General features: G+C 45.0%; 1 protein-coding gene across 1 annotated transcript; it reads right to left on the reverse strand.

Annotated features, from left to right (window-relative positions):
• Positions 1-12,891: 12,891 nt before the first annotated feature.
• On the reverse strand, positions 12,892-21,022 carry LOC100381862 (uncharacterized). The gene is made up of 13 exons (NM_001358387.1): positions 20,857-21,022; positions 20,206-20,272; positions 20,045-20,103; positions 19,785-19,860; positions 19,611-19,685; positions 19,447-19,534; positions 19,045-19,270; positions 18,330-18,445; positions 14,715-14,926; positions 13,921-13,955; positions 13,732-13,834; positions 13,422-13,530; positions 12,892-13,312 (listed from the first exon to the last, which is right to left on the reverse strand). The coding sequence occupies exons 1-13, from the start codon at positions 20,941-20,943 to the stop codon at positions 13,120-13,122; spliced, it is 1,446 nt and encodes a 481-aa protein (NP_001345316.1). The 5' UTR covers positions 20,944-21,022; the 3' UTR covers positions 12,892-13,119.
• Between the last annotated feature and the right edge of the window lie 2,552 nt (positions 21,023-23,574).

Genomic DNA, 23,574 nt, shown 5'->3' on the forward strand with positions numbered 1-23,574 from the left:
GACCTGGTGACAGGGTCGTCTTCCTTCTCCTTGCTAGAATCTAGATCTCGTCCCCTGGGGGGAAAAGATCTTAAGGTGCTCTGGGTCGACAGGTCACCCGGGGCGCCGAGACGACGTGGAGCCGCCTAGGAATTAAGAGATCAATTCGAGGAAGAGGTCTTGGATGGACAACTAGATCTTGCCCCCCGGGAGGGGTGAGATCCTAGGGTTGTCTTGGGATCGGCAGACCACCCAAGACGGATCTAGACGACGTAGAGTCGAATAGGGATGGAGGGTGGATATGTGGAAGACTACAACTAGAACTATGCTACATCTACTCCTAGGGCAGGAAAAGTAAATAAGGTAATTGGTTCGATTGGAATGTGTTCGGGGGTTCTCAATCGGCCGTACCCCTTTATATTTATAGGGGAGGAGGTATGGACCTTTTCCTAAGAGATAGCCAACAAACTCCCACGTGATTAGATGGATAACCACGCACGAGATAAGGATAAACATCCGAGTTAATCTAATCTCGGGACACGCGGACCGTCCGGGCCTAAGGGTCGGACCGTCCGCTCGTTTTGGTGTCCAACATATGCCCCCTGCCTTTTGGTGGAGCTTGGCAAACCAAAAGCATCAGCGAAAACTTCGAAAACAATTGACCTCATGAGCTTTTGTTCCCAAAGTAAGGACTCAGCTCGATGCAAGTCATCGGCTCTTGCGATCAGATAATATAAATACTTGATGGAACTTTAATGCACAGAGGCCGTTTTAGATCACATCCTCTTCGGCCATGTCTACCTGATCAACCTGTAATAGGCAAAAACTTGTGTTGCCCCCCAGCCCAAATAAGCAAACGGATTGGGCCAGTAATACGAATTCATCGCCGTACCACCCCACACATGAGCAGGACAACACATCGGCGATGGATAGAACGGGTCGCACCATGCTATCCCCGAAGGAGGATGACAAGGCGATCTTGGTTGAGCTACCCTTTGGGTCCGTTTAGTCGGCTTTTGCTTTCGCACAGGTCGCCCTTTTGACTTCGTTTGTTTTATTGGCCAGTTGTGTGGAACGGCCTTCTTCATATATTTGGCAAGCAACTGACCAAAAGTAGGGCCGACTCTACTGAGTCGTCCAGACGTCTTAGTAGTGTTTTGTTTCCTAACACTTGTGTTGGAACGTTGTGGTCCGATGATCTGAGGTTGCTGCTTCTGACCATCTGCGAACCGTCCGGCCATCATAGCCGGACTGTCCGCGCCTGTCTCGGACTGTTCGGCCTTAGTACCTGGATCATCCGGCGTACGCAGGACAGGTGATCGTGATTGGGTGTCCGATCGTGCTTGCCCCTCGGTGCCTCCGGTCTTTCTTTTGTCCGGAGCCTTCAGAGTAACCATTCTACGTGACATATTTGGTGTGCGAGGATCACCAATGACGATATTTTTATTTTTACTTTTATCGGCCGCACAAGGCCGAATTATGGCATTTTTGCTCGTTGGCTGTAATGTGGTGACAGGAACAGGTGGCCTGTCACTTTTCACCTCTTTTTGAAACCTCAACCGGCCTTCGTTTATAGCCGATTGTATTTGCCGGTGGAAGACGGCACAATCATTGGTGTTATGGAGAAAGGAGCCATGCCATTTGCAATAAACGCGCCCTTTTAATTGTTCAACCGGAGGAATTACATGTGACAATTTAATATTATCATGTTTAAGCAACTCATCAAATATTTTATCACATTTAGTAATATTGAATGTGAACTTAACTTTTTCCTTTTGTGTCGAGTGTGGGTGAGAGCGAACAGAAGGTTTGGCCTCAGTGGGCCAAACAAGCTCAGGGACATGTGACTTTTTTGGTTCTTGGGGCTTGGGTGGCCGGTTATATTTATGTCGGCCTTCCGCACTAGGCAGATCACAGGTGACTTCTGGTGCTCCGGACGGTCCGACCTGCACAGTCGGACGGTCTGCGGGTGGATCGGACGGTCTGGTACTATCCTCGGACTGTCCGGTCACGTCAGGCAACACCTGTGACCCTTGTGGTGGGTGAAAGTCGCCTAGAGGGGGGTGAATAGGGCGAAACTGAAATTCTCAAAAATAATCACAACTACAAGCCGGGTTAGCGTTAGAAATATAATCGAGTCCGCGAAAGAGGGTGCAAAACAAATCACAATCAAATAAAGAGTGTGACACGCGGATTTGTTTTACCGAGGTTCGGTTCTCGCAAACCTACTCCCCGTTGAGGAGGCCACAAAGGCCGGGTCTTTTTCAACCCTTTCCCTCTCTCAAACGATCCCACGGATCGAGTGAGCTTTCTCTTCTCAATCACTTGGAACACAAAGTTCCCACAAGGACCACCACAAGATTGGTGTCTCTTGCCTCAATTACAAGTGAGTTTTGGTCGCAAGAAAGAATCAAGAAAGAAGAAAGCAATCCAAGCGCAAGAGCTCGAAAGAACACAAGCAAATCTCTCTCTCTACTCACTAGGGCGTTGTGTGGAATTTGGAGAGGATTTGATCTCTTTGGTGTGTCTAGAATTGAATGCTAGAGCTCTTGTAAGTAGTTGGGAAGTGGAAAACTTGGATAACTTGAATGTGAGGTGGTTGGGGGTATTTATAGCCCCAACCACCAAACTAGCCGTTTGGTGAGGCTGTCTGTTCGATGGCGCACCGGACAGTCTGGTGCGATAGCCACGTCACCAAAAGCTGTTGGGGTCGACCGTTGGAGCTCTGACTTCTGGGCCCGCCTGGATGTCCGGTGGCGCACCGGACATGCACTGTAGATTGTCCGGTGCGCCAGCATGGGCGTGCCTGACCTCTGCGCGCGCAGCGCGCGCATTTAATGCGTCGCAGGTAGCCGTTGGCGCCGAAATAGCCGTTGCCCCGCCGTTACACCGGACAGTCCGGTGTACACCGGACAGTCCGGTGAATTTTAGCGGAGCAGCTGAAGTGAAAACCCGAGGGCTGGCGAGTTCCGGAGGCCGCTCTTCCTTGGAGCACCGGACATGTCCGGTGTACACCGGACAGTCCGGTGAATTATAGCGGAGTTGCCTCTGGAAATTCCCGAAGGTGAGCAGTTCGGAGTTGGAGTCCTCTGGTGCACCGGACATGTCCGGTGGCACACCGGACAGTCCGGTGCGCCAGACCAGAGATGCCTTCGGTTGTCCCTTTGCTCTTTGGTTGAACCCAATACTTGGTCTTTTTATTGGCTAAGTGTGAACCTTTGGCACCTGTATAACTTATATACTAGAGCAAACTAGTTAGTCCAATTATTTGTGTTGGGCAATTCAACCACCAAAATTATTTAGGAACTAGGTGTAAGCCTAATTCCCTTTCAATCTCCCCCTTTTTGGTGATTGATGCCAACACAAACCAAAGCAAATATAGAAGTGCATAATTGAACTAGTTTGCATAATGTAAGTGCAAAGGTTGCTTGAAATTGAGCCAAGAAATGTTACTTACTAGATGTGCATGGATTGTTTCTTTATTTTTAACATTTTGGACCACGCTTGCACCACATGTTTTGTTTTTGCAAATTATTTTTGTAAATCCTTTTCAAAGTCCTTTTGCAACATAGTCAAAGGTAGATGAATAAGATTTTTGCAAAGTTTTTTTTCAAGTTAAAAGGTTTTCTCCCCTTGATTCAAATGTTTTTCCTTTGACTAAACAAAACTCCCCCTAAATAAGATCCTCCTCTTAGTGTTCAAGAGGGATTTGATTTATCATTTTTGAAATACTACTTCCTCCCCCTTTAGAACATAATAAGATACCAATTTGAAATTGACCAATTGAAAATCTCCAAATTTTAAAAAATTAGGTGGTGGTGCGGTCCTTTTGCTTTGGGCTCATATTTTCTCCCCCTTTGGCATGAATCGCCAAAAACGGAATCATTAGAGCCCAACGAAGTACTTTCTCCTCCTTTGGTCATAAAATAAATGAGTGAAGATTATACCAAAATTGGAGAGATGCACGGAGTGACGGCGAAGGGTGAGTAGTAGAGTGGAGTGGAAGCCTTTGTCTTCACCGAAGACTCCAATTCCCTTTCAATATACCTATGACTTGGTTTGAAAATACACTTGAAAACACATTAGTCATATATATAAAAGAGACATGATCAAAGGTATACTTGTGTGCTATGTGTGCAAATTAGCAAAAGAAATTCCTAGAATCAAGAATATTGAGCTCATGCCTAAGTCTGGTAAAAGATTGTTCATCAAGTGACTTGGTAAAGATATCGGCTAATTGATCTTCAGTGTTAATGTAGGAAATCTCGATATCCCCCTTTTGTTGATGATCCCTAAGGAAATGATACCGAATGGCTATGTGTTTAGTGCGGCTATGCTCAACGGGATTATCCGCCATGCGGATTGCACTCTCATTATCACATAGAAGAGGAACTTTGGTTAGTTTGTAACCGTAGTCCCGCAGGGTTTGCCTCATCCAAAGCAATTGCGCACAACAATGGCCTGCGGCAATATACTCGGCTTCGACGGTAGAAAGAGCGACCAAATTTTGCTTCTTTGAAGCCCAAGACACCAAGGATCTTCCCAAGAACTGGCAAGTCCCCGATGTGCTCTTTCTATTAATCTTACACCCCGCCCAATCGGCATCCGAATAACCAATCAAATCAAATGTGGATCCCCGAGGGTACCAAAGCCCAAACTTAGGTGTGTAAGCCAAATATCTCAAGATTCGTTTTATGGCCGTAAGGTGGGATTCCTTAGGGTCGGATTGGAATCTTGCACACATGCATACGGAAAGCATAATGTCTGGTCGAGATGCACATAAATAAAGCAATGAACCAATCATCGACCGGTATACCTTTTGATCCACGGACTTACCTCCCGTGTCGAGGTCGAGATGCCCATTTGTTCCCATGGGTGTCTTGATGGGCTTGGCATCCTTCATTCCAAACTTGCTTAGAATGTCTTGAGTATACTTTGTTTGGCTAATGAAGGTGCCCTCTTGGAGTTGCTTGACTTGGAATCCTAGAAAATACTTCAACTCCCCCATCATCGACATCTCGAATTTCTTTGTCATGATCCTACTAAATTCTTCACATGTAGATTCGTTAGTAGACCCAAATATGATATCATCAACATAAATTTGGCATACAAACAAATCATTGTCAAGAGTTTTAGTGAATAAAGTAGGATCGACCTTGCCGACTTTGAAGCCATTTGCAATAAGGAAATCTCTAAGGCATTCATACCACGCTCTTGGGGCTTGCTTGAGCCCATAAAGCGCCTTAGAGAGCCTATAAACATGGTTAGGGTACTCACTATTTTCAAAGCCGGGAGGTTGCTCAACATAGACCTCTTCCTTGATTGGTCCATTGAGGAAGGCACTCTTTACGTCCATTTGATGAAGCTTGAAGCCATGGTAAGTAGCATAGGCTAATAATATGCGAATGGACTCAAGCCTAGCTACGGATGCATAGGTTTCACCGAAATCCAAACCTTCGACTTGGGAGTATCCCTTGGCCACAAGTCGAGCTTTGTTCCTAGTCACCACACCATGCTCGTCTTGCTTGTTGCGGAAGACCCACTTGGTTCCTACAATATTTTGATTAGGACGTGGAACTAAATGCCATACCTCGTTCCTCGTGAAATTGTTGAGCTCCTCTTGCATCGCCATCACCCAATCCGAATCTTGGAGCGCTTCCTCTACCCTGTGTGGCTCAATAGAGGAAACAAAAGAGTAATGCTCACAAAAATGTGCAACACAAGACCGAGTAGTTACCCCCTTATGAATATCGCCGAGGATGGTGTCGACGGGGTGATCTCGTTGTATTGCTTGGTGGACTCTTGGGTGTGGCGGCCTTGGTTGTTCATCCTCCTTGTCTTGATCATTTGCATCTACCCCTTGATCATTGCCGTCATCTTGAGGTGGCTCATCTCTTTGATCTTCTCCTTCATCAACTTGAGCCTCGTCCTCATTTTGGGTTGGTGGAGATGCTTGCGTGGAGGAGGATGGTTGATCTTGTGCATGTGGAGGCTCTTTGGATTCCTTAGGACACACATCCCCAATGGACATGTTCCTTAGCGCGATGCACGGAGCCTGTTCTTCACCTATCTCATCAAGATCAACTTGCTCTACTTGAGAGCCGTTAGTCTCATCAAACACAACGTCACAAGAAACTTCAACAAGTCCTGAGGACTTGTTAAAGACCCTATATGCCCTTGTGTTTGAGTCATATCCTAGTAAAAAGCCTTCTACAGTTTTAGGAGCAAATTTAGATTTTCTACCTCTTTTGACAAGAATAAAACATTTGCTACCAAAGACTCTAAAATATGAAATATTGGGCTTTTTACCGGTTAGGAGTTCATAGGATGTCTTCTTGAGGATTCGGTGAAGATATAACCGGTTGATGGCGTAGCAGGCGGTGTTGACTGCCTCGGCCCAAAACCGATCCGGTGTCTTGTACTCATCAAGCATGGTTCTTGCCATGTCCAATAGAGTTCGATTCTTCCTCTCCACTACACCATTTTGTTGTGGAGTGTAGGGAGAAGAGAACTCATGCTTGATGCCCTCCTCCTCAAGGAAGCCTTCTATTTGTGAGTTCTTGAACTCCGTCCCGTTGTCGCTTCTAATTTTCTTGATCCTTAAGCCGAACTCATTTTGAGCCCGTCTCAAGAATCCCTTTAAGGTTTCTTGGGTATGAGATTTTTCCTGCAAAAAGAACACCCAAGTGAAGCGAGAATAATCATCCACAATAACTAGACAGTACTTACTCCCGCCGATGCTTATGTAAGCGATCGGGCCAAATAGGTCCATGTGTAGGAGCTCCAGTGGCCTGTCACTAGCCATGATGTTCTTGTGTGGATGATGGGTGCCAACTTGCTTCCCATCTTGGCATGCGCTACAAATCCTGTCTTTCTTAAAATGAACATTTGTTAGTCTTAAAATGTGTTCTCCCTTTAGAAGCTTATGAAGATTCTTCATTCCAACATGGGCTAGTCGGCGGTGCCAGAGCCAACCCAAGTTAGTCTTAGCAATTAAGCAAGTGTCGAGTTCAGCCTTATCAAAATCTACCAAGTATAGCTGACCCTCTAACACTCCCTTAAATGCTATTGAATCATCACTTCTCCTAAAGACAGTGACACCTACATCAGTAAATAGACAATTGTAGCCCATTTGACATAATTGGGATACGGAAAGCAAATTGTAATCTAAAGAATTTACAAGAAAAACATTTGAAATAGTATGGTCAGGTGATATAGCAATTTTACCCAATCCTTTGACCAAACCTTGATTTCCATCCCCGAATGTGATAGCTCGTTGGGGATCTTGGTTTTTCTCATATGAGGAGAACATCTTCTTCTCCCCTGTCATGTGGTTTGTGCACCCGCTGTCGAGTATCCAACTTGAGCCCCCGGATGCATAAACCTACAAAACAATTTTAGTTCTTGACTTTAGGTACCCAAACGGTTTTGGGTCCTTTGGCATTAGAAACAAGAACTTTGGGTACCCAAACACAAGTCTTGGAGCCCTTGTGTTTGCCCCCAACAAACTTGGCAACTACCTTGCCGGATTTGTTAGTAAGCACATATGATGCATCAAAAGTTTTGAATGAAATAGCATGATCATTTGATGCACTAGGAGTTTTCTTTCTTGGCAACTTAGCACGGGTTGGTTGCCTAGAGCTAGATGTCTCACCCTTATACATAAAAGCATGATTAGGGCCAGAGTGAGACTTCCTAGAATGAGTTCTCCTAATTTTGCTCTCGGGATAACCGGCAGGGTACAAAATGTAACCCTCGTTATCCTGAGGCATGGGAGCCTTGCCCTTCACAAAGTTAGACAAGTTTTTAGGAGGGGCATTAAGTTTGACATTGTCTCCCCTTTGGAAGCCAATGCCATCCTTGATGCCAGGGCGTCTCCCATTATAGAGCATACTTCTAGCAAATTTAAACTTTTCATTTTCTAAGTTATGCTCGGCAATTTTATCATCTAATAATGCTATATGATCATTTTGTTGTTTAATTAAAGTCATGTGATCATGAATAGCATTGATATCAACATCTCTACATCTAGTACAAATAGAAGTGTGCTCAACAATAGATGTAGAGGATTTGCAAGATTTTAATTCTACAACCTTAGCATGCAACATATCATTCTTAGTTCTAAGGTCGGAAATAATAGTATTGCAAACATCAAAATCTTTAGCCTTAGCAATCAAATTTTCATTTTCTACTCTAAGGCTAGCAAGAGAATCATTCAATTCCTTAATCTTAGCAAGCAAATCATCATTATCATTTCTAAGATTGGGAATTGAAGCATCGCAAACATGAAAATCAACCTTAGCAATTAATCTAGTATTTTCATTTCTAAGGTTGTCTATAGTCTCATGGCAAGTGCTTAGCTCACTAGACAATTTTTCGCATTTTTCTACTTCTAGAGCATAAGCATTTTTAACCTTAACATGTTTCTTATTTTCTTTAATAAGGAAGTCCTCTTGGGTGTCCAAGAGATCATCCTTTTCATGAATGGCACTAATCAATTCATTAAGTTTCTCTTTTTGTTGCATGTTGAGGTTGGCAAAAAGAGATCGCAAGTTATCTTCCTCATCACTAATATTTTCATCACTAGAGGATTCATATCTAGTAGAGGATTTAGATTTAACCTTCTTCTTTTTGCCGTCCTTTGCCATGAGGCACTTGTGGCCGACGTTGGGGAAGAGAAGTCCCTTGGTGACGGCGATGTTGGCGGCGTCCTCGTCGTCGGAGGAGTCGCTAGAGCTTTCGTCGGAGTCCCACTCCCGACAAACATGGGCATCGCCGCCCTTCTTCTTGTAGTACCTCTTCTTCTCCTTTCTTCTCCCTTTCTTGTCGTCGCCCCTGTCACTATCACTTGATAATGGACATTTAGCTATAAAGTGACCGGGCTTACCACACTTGTAGCAAACCTTCTTGGAGCGGGACTTGTAGTCTTTCCCCCTCCTTTGTTTGAGGATTTGACGGAAGCTCTTGATGACGAGCGCCATTTCCTCATTGTCGAGCTTGGAGGCGTCAATTGGTTATCGACTTGGTGTAGACTCCTCCTTCTTTTCCTCCGTCGCCTTGAATGCGACGGGTTGAGCTTCGGATGTGGAGGGATCATCAAGCTCGTTGATCTTCCTCGAGCCTTCGATCATGCACTCAAAACTTACAAAATTCCCGATTATTTCCTCGGGGGTCATTAGTGTATATCTTGGGTTGCCACGAATTAATTGTACTTGAGTGGGGTTAAGAAAAATAAGAGATCTTAGAATAACCTTAACCATTTCGTGGTCATCCCATTTCTTGCTCCCGAGGTTGCGCACTTGATTCACCAAGGTCTTGAGCCGGTTGTACATGTTTTGTGGTTCTTCCCCTTTGCGAAGCTGGAACCGACCGAGCTCCCCCTCGATTGTTTCCCGCTTGGTGATCTTTGTGAGCTCATCTCCTTCGTGTGCGGTTTTGAGCACATCCCAAACCTCCTTGGCGCTCTTCAACCCTTGTACTTTGTTATACTCCTCTCTACTTAGAGAGGCGAGGAGTATTGTTGTTGCTTGAGAGTTGAAGTGCTCGATTTGGGCCACTTCGTCCGTATCGTAGTCTTCATCCCCTACGGATGGTACCTGTGCTCCAAACTCAACAACATTCCAAATACTTTTGTGGAGTGAGGTTAGATGAAATTTCATTAAATCACTCCACCTAGCATAATCTTCGCCATCAAAAGTTGGCGGTTTGCCTAATGGAACGGAAAGTAATGGAGTATGTCTAGATGTACGAGAATAGTGTAAGGGGATCTTACTAAACTTCTTGCGCTCTTGGCGCTTAGAAGTTACGGACGGCGCATCGGAGTCAGAGGTTGATGTTGATAAAGTGTCGGTCTCGTAGTAGACCACCTTCCTCATCCTCTTATGCTTGTCGCCTTTCCGATGCGACTTGTGAGAAGAAGATTTTTCCTTCTTCTCTTTGTGGTGTGAGGAAGAAGATCTTTTCTCCTTCCGTTTGGAGGAGTCCTTCTTCTTCTCCTTCCTCTTGGTGCGGGACTCTTCCGATGAAGTGCTCCCTTGGCTCGTAGTGGGCTTGTCGCCGGTCTCCATCTCCCTCTTGGTGTGATCTCCCGACATCACTCCGAGCGGTTAGGCTCTAATGAAGCACCGGGCTTTGATACCAATTGAAAGTCGCCTAGAGGGGGGGGTGAATAGGGCGAAACTGAAATTCTCAAAAATAATCACAACTACAAGCCGGGTTAGCGTTAGAAATATAATCGAGTCCGCGAAAGAGGGTGCAAAACAAATCACAATCAAATAAAGAGTGTGACACGCGGATTTGTTTTACCGAGGTTTGGTTCTCGCAAACCTACTCCCCGTTGAGGAGGCCACAAAGGCCGGGTCTTTTTCAACCCTTTCCCTCTCTCAAACGATCCCACGGATCGAGTGAGCTTTCTCTTCTCAATCACTTGGAACACAAAGTTCCCACAAGGACCACCACAAGATTGGTGTTTCTTGCCTCAATTACAAGTGAGTTTTGGTCGCAAGAAAGAATCAAGAAAGAAGAAAGCAATCCAAGCGCAAGAGCTCGAAAGAACACAAGCAAATCTCTCTCTCTACTCACTAGGGCGTTGTGTGGAATTTGGAGAGGATTTGATCTCTTTGGTGTGTCTAGAATTGAATGCTAGAGCTCTTGTAAGTAGTTGGGAAGTGGAAAACTTGGATAACTTGAATGTGAGGTGGTTGGGGGTATTTATAGCCCCAACCACCAAACTAGTCGTTTGGTGAGGCTGTCTGTTCGATGGCGCACCGGACAGTCCGGTGCACACCGGACATGTCCGGTGCGACAGCCACGTCACCAAAAGCTGTTGGGGTCGACCGTTGGAGCTCTGACTTCTGGGCCCGCCTGGATGTTCGGTGGCGCACCGGACATGCACTGTAGATTGTCCGGTGCGCCAGCATGGGCGTGCCTGACCTCTGCGCGCGCAGCGCGCGCATTTAATGCGTCGCAGGTAGCCGTTGGCGCCGAAATAGCCGTTGCCCCGTTACACCGGACAGTCCGGTGTACACCGGACAGTCCGGTGAATTTTAGCGGAGCAGCTGAAGTGAAAACCCGAGGGCTGGCGAGTTCCGGAGGCCGCTCTTCCTTGGAGCACCGGACATGTCCGGTGTACACCGGACAGTCCGGTGAATTATAGCGGAGTTGTCTCTGGAAATTCCCGAAGGTGAGCAGTTCGGAGTTGGAGTCCTCTGGTGCACCGGACATGTCCGGTGGCCCACCGGACAGTCCGGTGCGCCAGACCAGAGGTGCCTTCGGTTGTCCCTTTGCTCTTTGGTTGAACCCAATACTTGGTCTTTTTATTGGCTAAGTGTGAACCTTTGGCACTTGTATAACTTATATAATAGAGCAAACTAGTTAGTCCAATTATTTGTGTTGGGCAATTCAACCACCAAAATTATTTAGGAACTAGGTGTAAGCCTAATTCCCTTTCAGTGGGCTCTGTGTAACTCCGGACTGTCCGGCGTAGGGTGCCGGACGGTCTGACGGAGGGCCGGACGGTCCGCAATTGTGTGCGGACAGTCCGGCCGTGCTCAGAGTTGACTCACCATTTAGCGAAGATGGTGGTGACGCTCGTCCTAGATATGAGTCCATCGGCATACCAGAATATGGCTGGGGAAACCCATTTGTTGCCGATGTATTTGGCGCAATTGTTTTGGCGCCTAATTTATGTGATAAAAAAATAGGCATGTGAGTTTTTCCTAATGCATGTGCCATCCTTTCTATATCCTCCATGATATTTTTAATCTGATTATCAAAAGAAATTTTAATAAATGGAATATCATCGGCTGACCTGGCATCACCTATTGTGGAGAGCTGTTGCAGCACGGCTGACATGTACTCGACGTTTATCTCCCTCTCTTGGACGACCTTCTGGTGGCAATCTACCCTGAAGTGCGAGAGGAACCACTTATCCGCCACCTTGAGCACCTGATCTGCTTGTCGCTGGACCTCCTCGTCTATTTTCTTCATGTCATCTTTTAATCTTTCACGCTCAGCGGCCGATAAATTAGTCAGCCTTGTGTTGCTGTTTGGAGAAGCACTGTTGAGATCTTTAGAATCGGCCATGTAAGCCTGATTTTGTAGACCTGCAACCTCTTCCCCAGCGGAGTCGCCAAAAAGTATGTTGGCACCTTTTTGGGGCGCCAATCACTCAACAAGAACCCAGCGGCGGTGCTCTCTGGTCAGGCGCGGACGGTCCGCGGCACAGGGCCGGACGGTTCGCGACCTGGCGCAGGGCTAGGGTTCCCTGCCTGATGGCCGGACGGTCCGCGACCTGGTGACAGGGTCGTCTTCCTTCTCCTTGCTAGAATCTAGATCTCGTCCCCTGGGGGGAAAAGATCTTAAGGTGCTCTGGGTCGACAGGTCACCCGGGGCGCCGAGACGACGTGGAGCCGCCTAGGAATTAAGAGATCAATTCGAGGAAGAGGTTTTGGATGGACAACTAGATCTTGCCCCCCGGGAGGGGTGAGATCCTAGGGTTGTCTTGGGATCGGCAGGTCACCCAAGACGGATCTAGACGACGTAGAGTCGAATAGGGATGGAGGGTGGATATGTGGAAGACTACAACTAGAACTATGCTACATCTACTCATAGGGCAGGAAAAGTAAATAAGGTAATTGGTTCGATTGGAATGTGTTCGGGGGTTCTCAATCGGTTGTACCCCTTTATATTTATAGGGGAGGAGGTCTGGACCTTTTCCTAAGAGATAGCCAACAAACTCCCGCGTGATTAGATGGATAACCACGCACGAGATAAGGATAAACATCCGAGTTAATCTAATCTCGGGACACGCGGACAGTCCGGGCCTAAGGGTCGGACCGTCCGCTCATTTTGGTGTCCAACACATGGATTCAAAGCTTATTTGGTGCTGAGGTTCTGGTTGTTCTTGTTCTTGGAGAACACATCTCAGCCAGCGTCGCATCAACGACAGACTAGCACATCCTGAGATTATTAGGATGAATACATATATACATACATACATACATACATACATACATACATACATACATACATACATAGGTGCACTCACCTTTAAGACACAACAACAAGACACAACAACAGGAGAAATGTGTGTAATGTTTCTGTACTTGCCGCGGACTGTTCCCTCAGTCTGTGGCAGCTCTAGCTATAGCTGTTTTCGGCAGCCTCGCCCTTGAGGAGGCGCGAGAACCAGAGGGCCGATGCCTTGGGGTGCCTGGAGAGCCCGTCCTTGTAATCGACGTAGACTATGCCGAACCTCTTGGTGTAGCCCATAGCCCACTCGAAGTTGTCCAGGAATGACCACGCGAAGTACCCACGGACATCAGCCCCGTCCCTGCTTGCGTCAAACGATTTTAGTAGCCATGTCAGTCACATCGCGGCACGGCTCACCTTCTCAAAAGAACACGTCAGCTACGGGATGGGCAGAAACGAAGCTTAATTACTTGATCGCCTGTGCAACCGAATTGAGGTATCCTTTGAAGTAGCCGACTCTCTTCGTGTCGTTTAGGACCTGGTCAATCGTCGCGGACTGATCGTCTTCATCATCCATGCCTGCAGCAAAGAAACTAGGTAAGGACATCACATTCCACACACACACACACTATTTCTATTCGTTGTATAAGAGTTTTTAGTCACTACAATATCTGTAGAATTTCTTGTCATATTTTACTGTGCACCATGCCACCACCAATATGAGAGTATGAGACATCCCGCGTTGTTTCGCTTTGGTTTTGGGAAGTGTGGAAGCCTTACCATTCTCAGTAACATAAATTACTGGGTTGTTGTATTTCTTCACTATATAGTTAAGCAATTTGTGAAGGCCCCAAGGAACTATGACAAGCCATTCAGATGCAGCCTGCGCAAATTTGAGATAGTGTGTGTGAGGAGAGAACCAGATAATTTACACGTGGACAAAAAGAGCTCAGTGCTGAGTTCTCTGACCCTTTCACCAATGCTTTCACCACTACTCCATTTTTCTGCCAAAAGAATAGACGTCAGAATAATGTTAACAGCGATTTGCAGGCATGATCTTGAGTAAATCTAAGTTGATCAGCTATGACTAAGGAAGACTGCAAACGTAGCAGTTCAGCCACATACACCAACATCGGTTTTCCAGTGTTCCTAGAACGCATTTGACCCAACTACTAGCAATAATTCTCTTTGAGTTTTTTTTTACAGACAACTACAGTTGATTAGATGTTGCTGTAATCACCTATTTTTCAGGATTGTATTCTGACTACTCTCCACCAGGGTCCCTCTCTCCCTATCCTACTGAAATGCGCAATTTTTCACACATATTTCTGGAATTGGGATCAAGACATTCACCTTACATCCCTAACAAATGTTTCAGACCCAAGAAGTTGAGGGATGTGAATTTCGTCAATTTACTTGTTACTCCCTCTGGTCAAAAATACTTTCCACATTTGACTTTGGACGTTCTTTGATGCACATCTTTGACCACTAATTTCTTCCAGAATGTATTCCTAAAAAGATAAAATCCTTCAAAACTATGATATTTTGCAAATACTTTTCAATACAACTCTACACATATAACTTACATGTTTTCAAACTAAACATTTGAAAAGTTACTGATTTTGTAATCTTTAAGGTTTGACCAAATACCACCCCTCTTCTCTACCACCCATCCATCCTCCTTGTGAAAGGAAACACTCTTGAACGCATCTGGTGTCTAAATAACACATTTGTTATCTTTCCTTCATAGCTGAAGATCATACCTACTCTCTCCATTTGTTGCACTTTGTAGAAATAAACATCATCAGGATTTTGGTGATGAGCAATGAGCCTCGAAGTATAATGATTTAGTCCAATAAAATCAATTTTGTTCTTGATGAATTTTTTATCTTTCTCTGAGAAGGTTGGAAGATCACTGCCCAGTCGCTGACGCATGCTTTCTGGGTAATCACCAAAATATATTGGATCTAGGTACCTTTAAGTAAAGGGAAATTAGTCAGCAGATATCACACATCATCCTAGGAACACAAAGCCAAATAAATGTGGGCACATCATATACATATACTACATAAATTTGTATGATCTAGATTATGCCTTCTTTATGGAAAAAGCTATTGTGTAAACTAAACAATGTTGGAAGATATCCCCATATGACATTGTTAGACAGAAGGCACTGCAGCCCTAATGAGCCTAGTGCTTATATGGTTAGGATTGATTAATTGATATCTAATAGGTAAGGATCCTCCGATGGTTCTGTTTATATGAACCTAGGCCATCCTTGCTTATATATTTATATATGTGTAACCTCATATATGTTAGCCAGAGCTCTTATCCGGTGATGATTGAAGCTCTGACAAGGATGAACCGGTCTCCATGAATTGTCAAGAACACGATGAATACTCTTAATTTTTTGGCGTTGTGCTACCATGACATATTTTCTCCTTGTATTAGCCATTTACATACACACATATGAATTCTAAAATGGGAAACCCAGAAAAAGGAAAAAACAAACAAGGACGCGCTCGGGGAGGATAACTATCCCAACTGAGCTCAACACTATCTCTATCAAAAAAAGAGTCATAATTCAGGGTTACATGCCTTGCTCACATTTCACCCCTTAAGTTTGAAATTCCTCATTGAGCTTGACAATGTCTAACTTTATATGCAGTTCATAGAAGTGATCATGGTGATGTCACGGTCCCCCCTCAATAACTAGATAAAAACTGAATAAGCTCAAATCACTCATCTTGAACCTGACCCTCATTTCCTGCTTGAACTTCACGATCTCCCTCGTGTCATTCCCGATGATGATGAGGTCATTGTTAGAGTACCCATTTGGGGTTAGCCCCTTGTAATTACAATTATACCTCTGTGTAATGGGCCAGCCCAACAACCCGAGTCTATTAATACAACTCCCAACTCTGAGTTAGGGTTTCCCACATGGTATAGAGCTAGGTTAGTTATAACTCTTGTTGTCAACCCCGAGGGAGACCCATCTCACCGCTCTCAAGTGGATCATGTGTTACCTCTGCGGCTTCCTCGACTACGACCTTCTACTCCGACCCTCCCCGATGTCGGAGCTCGTGGTTTACACCAACGTTGACTGGGTTGGCTGTCCCGACACGCGCCGTTCCACTTCCGGTTACGTCGTGTTCCTGGGCGCCAACCTCGTCTCTTAGGCCGTCAAGCAGCAGCCTGTCGTCTCCCGCTCCACCGCAGAGGTCGAGTACCGCATTGTGGCCAACGGCGTGGAAGAGGCCTCCTCGCTGCGCCAACTTCTCTAGGAGCTCCACAGCCTCCTTCAGCGCGCCACCCTCGTCTATTGCGACAACGTCAGCGCGGTCTAGCTCTCCACCAATCTCGTGCAACTTCAGCGCACGAAGCACGTGGAGATCGACCTGCACTTCATCCGCGAGCGTGTCGTTGCCGGTGACGTTCGTGTTCTCAGCATCCCCACCACGCTGCAGTTCGCCGACATCTTCACCAAGGGGCTACCGTCGAGTGTATTCGCCGATTTTCGATCCAGTCTCAACATTTGTACATGATAGAGTTGAGACTGCGGCGGCGGTGGGGGGGTGTTAGAGTACATGTTTAGGATGTTGGGGTTAGCCCCTTATAATTACAGTTATACCCTTGTGTACTGGGTCAGGCCCAACAACCTGAGTCTATTAATACAACTCCCAACCCTGAGTTAGGGTTAGGGTTTCCCACAATCATCGACATAGACCCCAACAAGAAGTCGAGAAGCGCCCTTGCCACAATCGTAGACAACATGCTCTGACGTGTTGTGGCTGAAAACAGAGCGCCACCAGGTCTCATCGAGCTTGGCATCCCACATGTGCGGTGCTTGACAAAGTCCGTAAAGTGTTTTATCTAGGTGCAACACCTTGTTCTCATGGCCGACAACGATGAAGTTGGGAGGTTGTTTGATGTAGACTTCCTCGACCAGCTCGTCATTAAGGAATACAGACTTGACGTCCATATGGTGCACATGCCACCTGTCCTAGGCGGTGAGTGCCAGCAACAACCACACATACTCAATGTGGACCACATGAGCGAAGACCTTTGTCGAAGTCCACACTTGGCTGCTTGACATAGCCATTTACGATGAGCCATGCCTTGTGCTATTTACGATGAGCTACGCCTTGTGCTTAACCACCTCACCAGCGATCTTCTTCTTCACTTTATACACTCACTTCAACCTGATCAGCCGGTGACTGGGCAGAACCGCAGAAGGGGCACAATACGTTGGTTTCTCTCGATAGAGTCTATCTCTTCAATCATGGAACGTCGCCACGAGTGGTGCTTCTCGGCCTCGGAGAAGGTGGATGGCTCCTCCTCGCCCAAGCTTTCGCAAGTTCCCACAACATTCAATTCGACAGCATCTTCACCAAACGACTTCCAGGTTCTGTCTTCGATGAGTTCAAGTTCAGTCCCAACGTCAGCCAGGCTACTGCCTTGACTGCGGGGACGTGTTAGACAGGTGGTGTAGCAGCCCTAATGGGTGTGCACATCCTCCTATTGCGTGTAGTGCTTATATGGTTAGGATAGATTGATTAATATCTAATAAACAAGGATCCCTGTTGGTTTTATTTCTATAAACCTAAGTCATCCTTGCCTATATATGTGTAACCTCATATCTTTGATAATCAATCAATTATCTTGTACCTAATCTACAGGGCCGTTCCTGACTTTTTAGGGGCCTGGTGCGAAATCTGAAATGGAGGCCCCATCACACACAATATATATAATATTCAACATTTATAAGATGACAAATTTAAAATATAGCAAAAACACATACTTGTTATCCGATGTCATTAAAAATATCTTATAACATTTTGTGATACAAATCATCGCTTATACCATTAAGATTAATCTCATCCAACAACTTCTTTTAGATACATATAATGGCCAAACCATTTAACCTCTCTTAAGTCATTGTTGACCTTAAATAGTTCAAAAAATATTTCAATTTTAAAAATCTTCTCTCCGTCGATGCAACCATCATGTGTATAGTAAATAATACTCTCTCTATATCAAAATAGAATTTATTTTGCTTCTCTAGTTGATTCCTCATCATCTAGTTGAATATAGACATAAAAATCAAGAGTTAAAACAAATACTATTTTGGAACGAAGTGAATATTAGATAAGTAATTGAGACATTAGTTTAACAATATAAACGGAACTGATCGACAATGCATCGCTCTTGCGTATTTATGTCTAGGGTAGATATGCTTAGCGGGAAAAAGTGCTAATGTCAAGTGGCCAGAGAGGCCCTCTGTTTTTGGGGGCCCGGTGCGGCCGCACCCGCCGCACACCCTCAAGGCCGGCCGTGCTAATCTCTCACATACATTAGTAATATCATGAGAAACATACCATCCAAGTTGAAAGTCAATCCTCCGTTGCGCAGCAATTTGGTCTTCGAGTTTTTCAGAAAATGGCTCTGCCCATTCACAGTCAACAACCAAGCCTACTTCACCACTTTGTGCAGCCTATTTTTGTAACATGTAAAACCATCAGACGAACAAAATATACTGCTAGAAAAATGATGGAAAGATGATGAGGGTACCAAATACAATATTGGTAGGAAACAAATGAATTGGGCTAGTTCCTGAACTTTCAATTCTCATTATATACAAAGAAGTTAGTGTGTAAGCATGACACAGGAGATACAGAAAGTTGGGAGAGTGCAAAGAAAGAGAGAGCAAAAAAGAACCCATTCTAACAAAGAACTAATGAAGCCAATCAGCTGCTTTCAGGAGTATTGCCAGAAATCTGTTAACAATCCCTTGGAGATGAGACAAGTTTTTGTGGTGTTTGTACCAGGTTACAGATACTCTTGTGGCAGGTTAGGTTCAGTAGTTTCCCTTCTCTGTTGAGGGGAGAGGTGGTCTTTTTGTGGTTTCTTCTGGTTCTGATGGAGTTTTTCTCATAGATCTGTAATTAACTCTTGGTCTTTTGACTTTAGTTAATAGGCTTGGGTATGAGCCATGAAACTCTAAAAAAATATTGGCAGAATGGCGGGACCAGGATTTAAACTCCTCAAATAAGAACCTCAAGACAATTCATATATATAAGAACTAAAACAGACCTTGAATTTTCTTCTATAAACATCAACAGCAGCAGCATGAGCCAAGATTTGGTGATGGGCGGCCAAGTAACATCTTGCAGTTTCACCTTGGCATCCTCCAGGCGCAAAAATTCCAATCCCATAACCGTTGATTGCGGTTTGGAGAGGTTCATTGATTGTTATCCAACGCTTTACTCTATCTCCGAAATTTGCAAAGCAAGCTTCTGCATACAATGCAAAGTACTCCCTAGGATATTTTTATGGTGAGAAACTCGTAAAAACAGCAAATCAAGCTGCAAACACTTTTGAAACAAAAAGGTTGAGTCGAGAAGAATCTCATATGTAACCATTCATTTGCGTGTTAAGAAAACTTCGGTAATCATACATTCATACTACACGCTTAAGATGCCTGCAGTGGCTTACACAATCTTGTCAGAAATCCAGCCCCCCAGAGTTTTTTGAAGATTGTTTGGAAGATCCCAATGATACAGTGTTGCGTAAGGCTCAATACCTATTGTCAGACAGATGAATGGTTAACAACTATAAGCACGGTAACCTTTAAAGATATTCAGTAAAACATCTGACACCTTTCGAAATCATAAAGTTGATGAGGTCATTATAGAAGGCGACTCCTTGCTCATTGACCTTTTCCCCCAAGCCATCTGCATTAACATTGACAGACAATGGAAAATGCAAATATTTGTATCGTGGTCTATGTCATGTGCTATAAATGAATCTCCTATATGTTAATTTTACCATACCAGGAAATATACGTGCCCAAGATATAGAAAATCTGTATGCGCTAAAACCTAGACTTGCCATGAGCTCAATGTCTTCCTGAAAAATATTTCAAACAAGAAATTGTTTTTTTTTCCTGAGAAACAATGCAATGTACAACCAAATTAACATTGTAGGAACAGAGAAAAATGGCAGTTTTCACATTCGTTGTTAAGAAGATGGAGCCCCCCTCCCCCTCTTTTTTTTATGGTTCCTTTTCTTTTATAGGAATGCTAGACAATACCTTGTATCGATGGTAGTGGTCAACTGCAATTTCTGCATTGCTTCTGTCTAAGACACGTTCTGAAAAGCAAGCATTTGAACACAATAGTTAAATTTATGTATTTCAAGACTGTAAAGGGATCTCCTGAAAAGAGGTATCATAAAAGAACCAGACAAGCAAACCTTTGTCATCTGTAAATACATCCCATATGTTGTCTCCTTTGCCTCCCTCTCTTCTCGCTCCCTCGATCTACAGAGGAAAGAATTCAAACAACGTAACTTCCAGTTTTATAGCGAAAGGGACAGAAATAAGTGCTCATCTCACACTCCATGGACCTCTGAGACATTCATCAGAAGTTGCACTTGAAATTAACCCGAAACAGGGGCGCTGTCCTATACACGGAATGCTAATCCGTAATCAGCACCTGTTCCTAGACACCGCCTCTGCACGTTTGGGACATGGTGAATAAACTCTAGCATGCCCAGGTTTGAGACGAGTCAACTCTAGCCTATGCACGTTTGGGACAAGCTGAATGAACTCTATACATGGACCCAAAGTCAAGCCGAGACGCCGATCAACATGCGGACCGAGCTCAAAATGCAATAACGGTGTCAGAGCTGGGAACTACGGTGAAAACACATACCAAACAGTGGAATCCACACACCAATTCGAAACTCAGAACTAAAGCCCCCAAGCAAGCCAAGCCAGCGTGCACAAGCTGGCGCGCATTCTTCAGGCGTACGCAAGGCGCAGGCACGCGGAGGAACGGACGCCAAGCGAAGGCGGCCGCGCGGGATGAGATGGGGACGGCGGCGGCCGGGTACCGTACCAACCTGGTACGCGGAGGTGGCGACGCCGAAGACGAAGCCGTCGGGGAAGTTGGCGCGGGTCACCTCCGGCTCGCGCCCCGTGCTCCCCATTGCTCCAGCCGGTGGGCTTATTGGTGGAGTTCCCGAAGCTAAGGCGTGAACGATCTCGACGCGGCGTGCAGGAGTTGGTGAATTCGGAAACGTGAGCTTGGTGGGGTTGTGGTGGTGGTGGTGGTGTGGGGGGCTGGCGAGCGCGCCTGACGTCCACTCCGAAGCGTGGGCTTGCCGCAGAGATATTCGCTGACCACTTATAGCCCCGGCCGGCGAGAGCGCAGGGTGAGAACTGAGAACACGTGAGCAGCCACGCCGGCGTGTGTCCCTGTGTCACTGTCTGGAGTGGTGTACGCGAGAACGCGAGCGAGCCAGAGGAGAGCGGGGGCGCGGCAGATCCGAGAGCGTTGTGTCTTGTGTGTCTCACTGTCTCCCAGCTCGAGCCGTGCTCCGAGATCGACCTAGAGCCAGTTCTGGTTGAATGATCAAATTAAGATCGGATCGTAATTTGTTTGGCACGGTACACATCTAACTTATGCATCTAAATTACGCATAGTATCGAATCGAGTTGGGTTGGTCTGTGCCTCCCAATTCGATGCTTTTGGTCGAGTTTTTTTTCTAACTTATGCATAGTATCGAATTGAGTCGGGTTGGTCTGTGCCTTTCAGTTGGACGCTTTAGATCGAGTTTTTTTTGGATTGAGTGTGAGTTTTTTTTGCTTTGGATCAGATTTTTTCGACTTAAGTCGTATTTTCGGTCAGTCAAAATTCACGGTAACTGGCTCGTGAATTATTACGGATAAAAAACTATGATCCATCATCAGATCTAGCCTGGGACGTGCGAATCAGTCTCTTTTGGCTTATTATATAATCGAGTAGCAAGTGTCGATACAACTTTTCCTACAGACTTCTTGGATGACTTCATTATTTTTTTCACAAACCATACTAAACGATGTTTTAAAGGATGGTTTTAGGGCTAGTTTAGGAACACCATTTTCCTAAGGAATTTCCATTTTTCTAAGGGAAAATAAACTAATTTCTTTTGGAAAAATAAAAATACCATGGAAAAATATGGTTCCCAAATTAGCCCTTAGGTGGGAAGCATTATCTATGGGATTGCGACGGAAGACGATCTGGTCATAGCTCAGGCCATGGCATGCCACAACCCCTCCCCTCGCCCCTACAAGGTTATTAGACTATCCACAACGATTTTCTTTAAATTTCTCTCTATATTTCACTCTATATTTCACCGTTGTGTCACGTCGTTAAAATTTTATCCTTTATTTTTCATCTCCCACAGTGATTTTCCTCTAAATTCTTCCTGGTACACCACTACAACTACAAAATATCATTTTATATCTCTATTTTTCATCTATTATCAATTTTTTATCTACTAACAATTACTCATGAGCATAAAACCCGAGACATACACAGTGTAGGGGGTCACCACGCCGCTGCCGTGAGAGAGAAAAATGTCGCTGTTTAGGGGGCCTTGTACCACACTATGCAGTCATGTCACCAGGTCACCTAGATTATATCCCCTGCTTTTCTCTTTCCCGCAGCGGTTTCTCCTAAATTCTATTTTTATACCCACTACAACTATAAAATATCATTTTTCATACATTTCACTTTTCCCACGTATAGCGTCACGCATCGGCTAGCCCTACGGCGGCCAATTCCAGCTACAAGGCGAAGCCCAGAAGTACGCCAGATCGAGGGGGCAATGTGTCAGCTTCTACGTGCGGCTGTGGTATTTTAAAAACTTTGTTTCCAAACATCGCCTATTTAGCCAATCCAAACTGGGCTAATATTCCGAAGTCAAGAACAACCGGCCATGTTTGTGAGTCTACGGCCGGCGAAGTGTATCAAGAAAGTCGAAAAAACGAGAGCACTACTTCAAAGTTTTGAAAAAAAAAAATGAACATATGCTTTGTCACCGCCCGTTTATGATGCCAAACCCATAGAAAACAGTTGAAGGACGGCACAGCAGCGACAAAAGAAACTCGAGCAAAACCTCCAGCCGTCACTTGGCTTATGGCACCAAATAACAAACAGAAGATAGATGTCGCTTGCATGTAGTACAACTACAAGGACCGGGTTCTGATCGTCAGTCATCTATGGTTGGGAGAATCGGTGATGTGCTTTTGGTGCGATGCAGCATCAACACAAATTTTCTGCGGTTGTTCTTTGCTTCCAACGTACCAGTGGGGGGGCGCTTTGTAATATCGGTCGTCAGCAAGAACATCAGTAATAGTTTTTTTTTCTTTTGAAAAATCAAGAACAGCCGTGTCAGTGCTCAATTATACACACAATAGTTTATGCTTTATATGGTACTGACAAGGATTGAATCATTGAAAAGAAAACAGATAAATTTTGTATTTGGCATGATATGTTAGCTGGCCAAATTCGATTGTGACTAGTGGTTTCGAAATCCTCAACGCGGATCACGCAGCTAAAACGACAGGGGGAAATGAATTGGTGCCACAGACCACAGTTACAATGATTGAAGTGTCTTGATGGTGACAGATCTATAGCGAGTTGCCGAGTTCAGGTTGTGAATACAAAAAAAAAAAGATAAATCGAGGTTCTGTCCTGAGAGTTTCCAGTGCTCTAACACAAAAAAAAAATAAACTACTGCAAGCCTGCAACAAACCAAAAAAATTAACGTGTACTGATATTAGAATATAACATA

Source organism: Zea mays, chromosome 8, assembly GCF_902167145.1.
Source record: "Zea mays cultivar B73 chromosome 8, Zm-B73-REFERENCE-NAM-5.0, whole genome shotgun sequence".
NCBI classification, from domain to species: Eukaryota; Viridiplantae; Streptophyta; class Magnoliopsida; order Poales; family Poaceae; genus Zea; species Zea mays.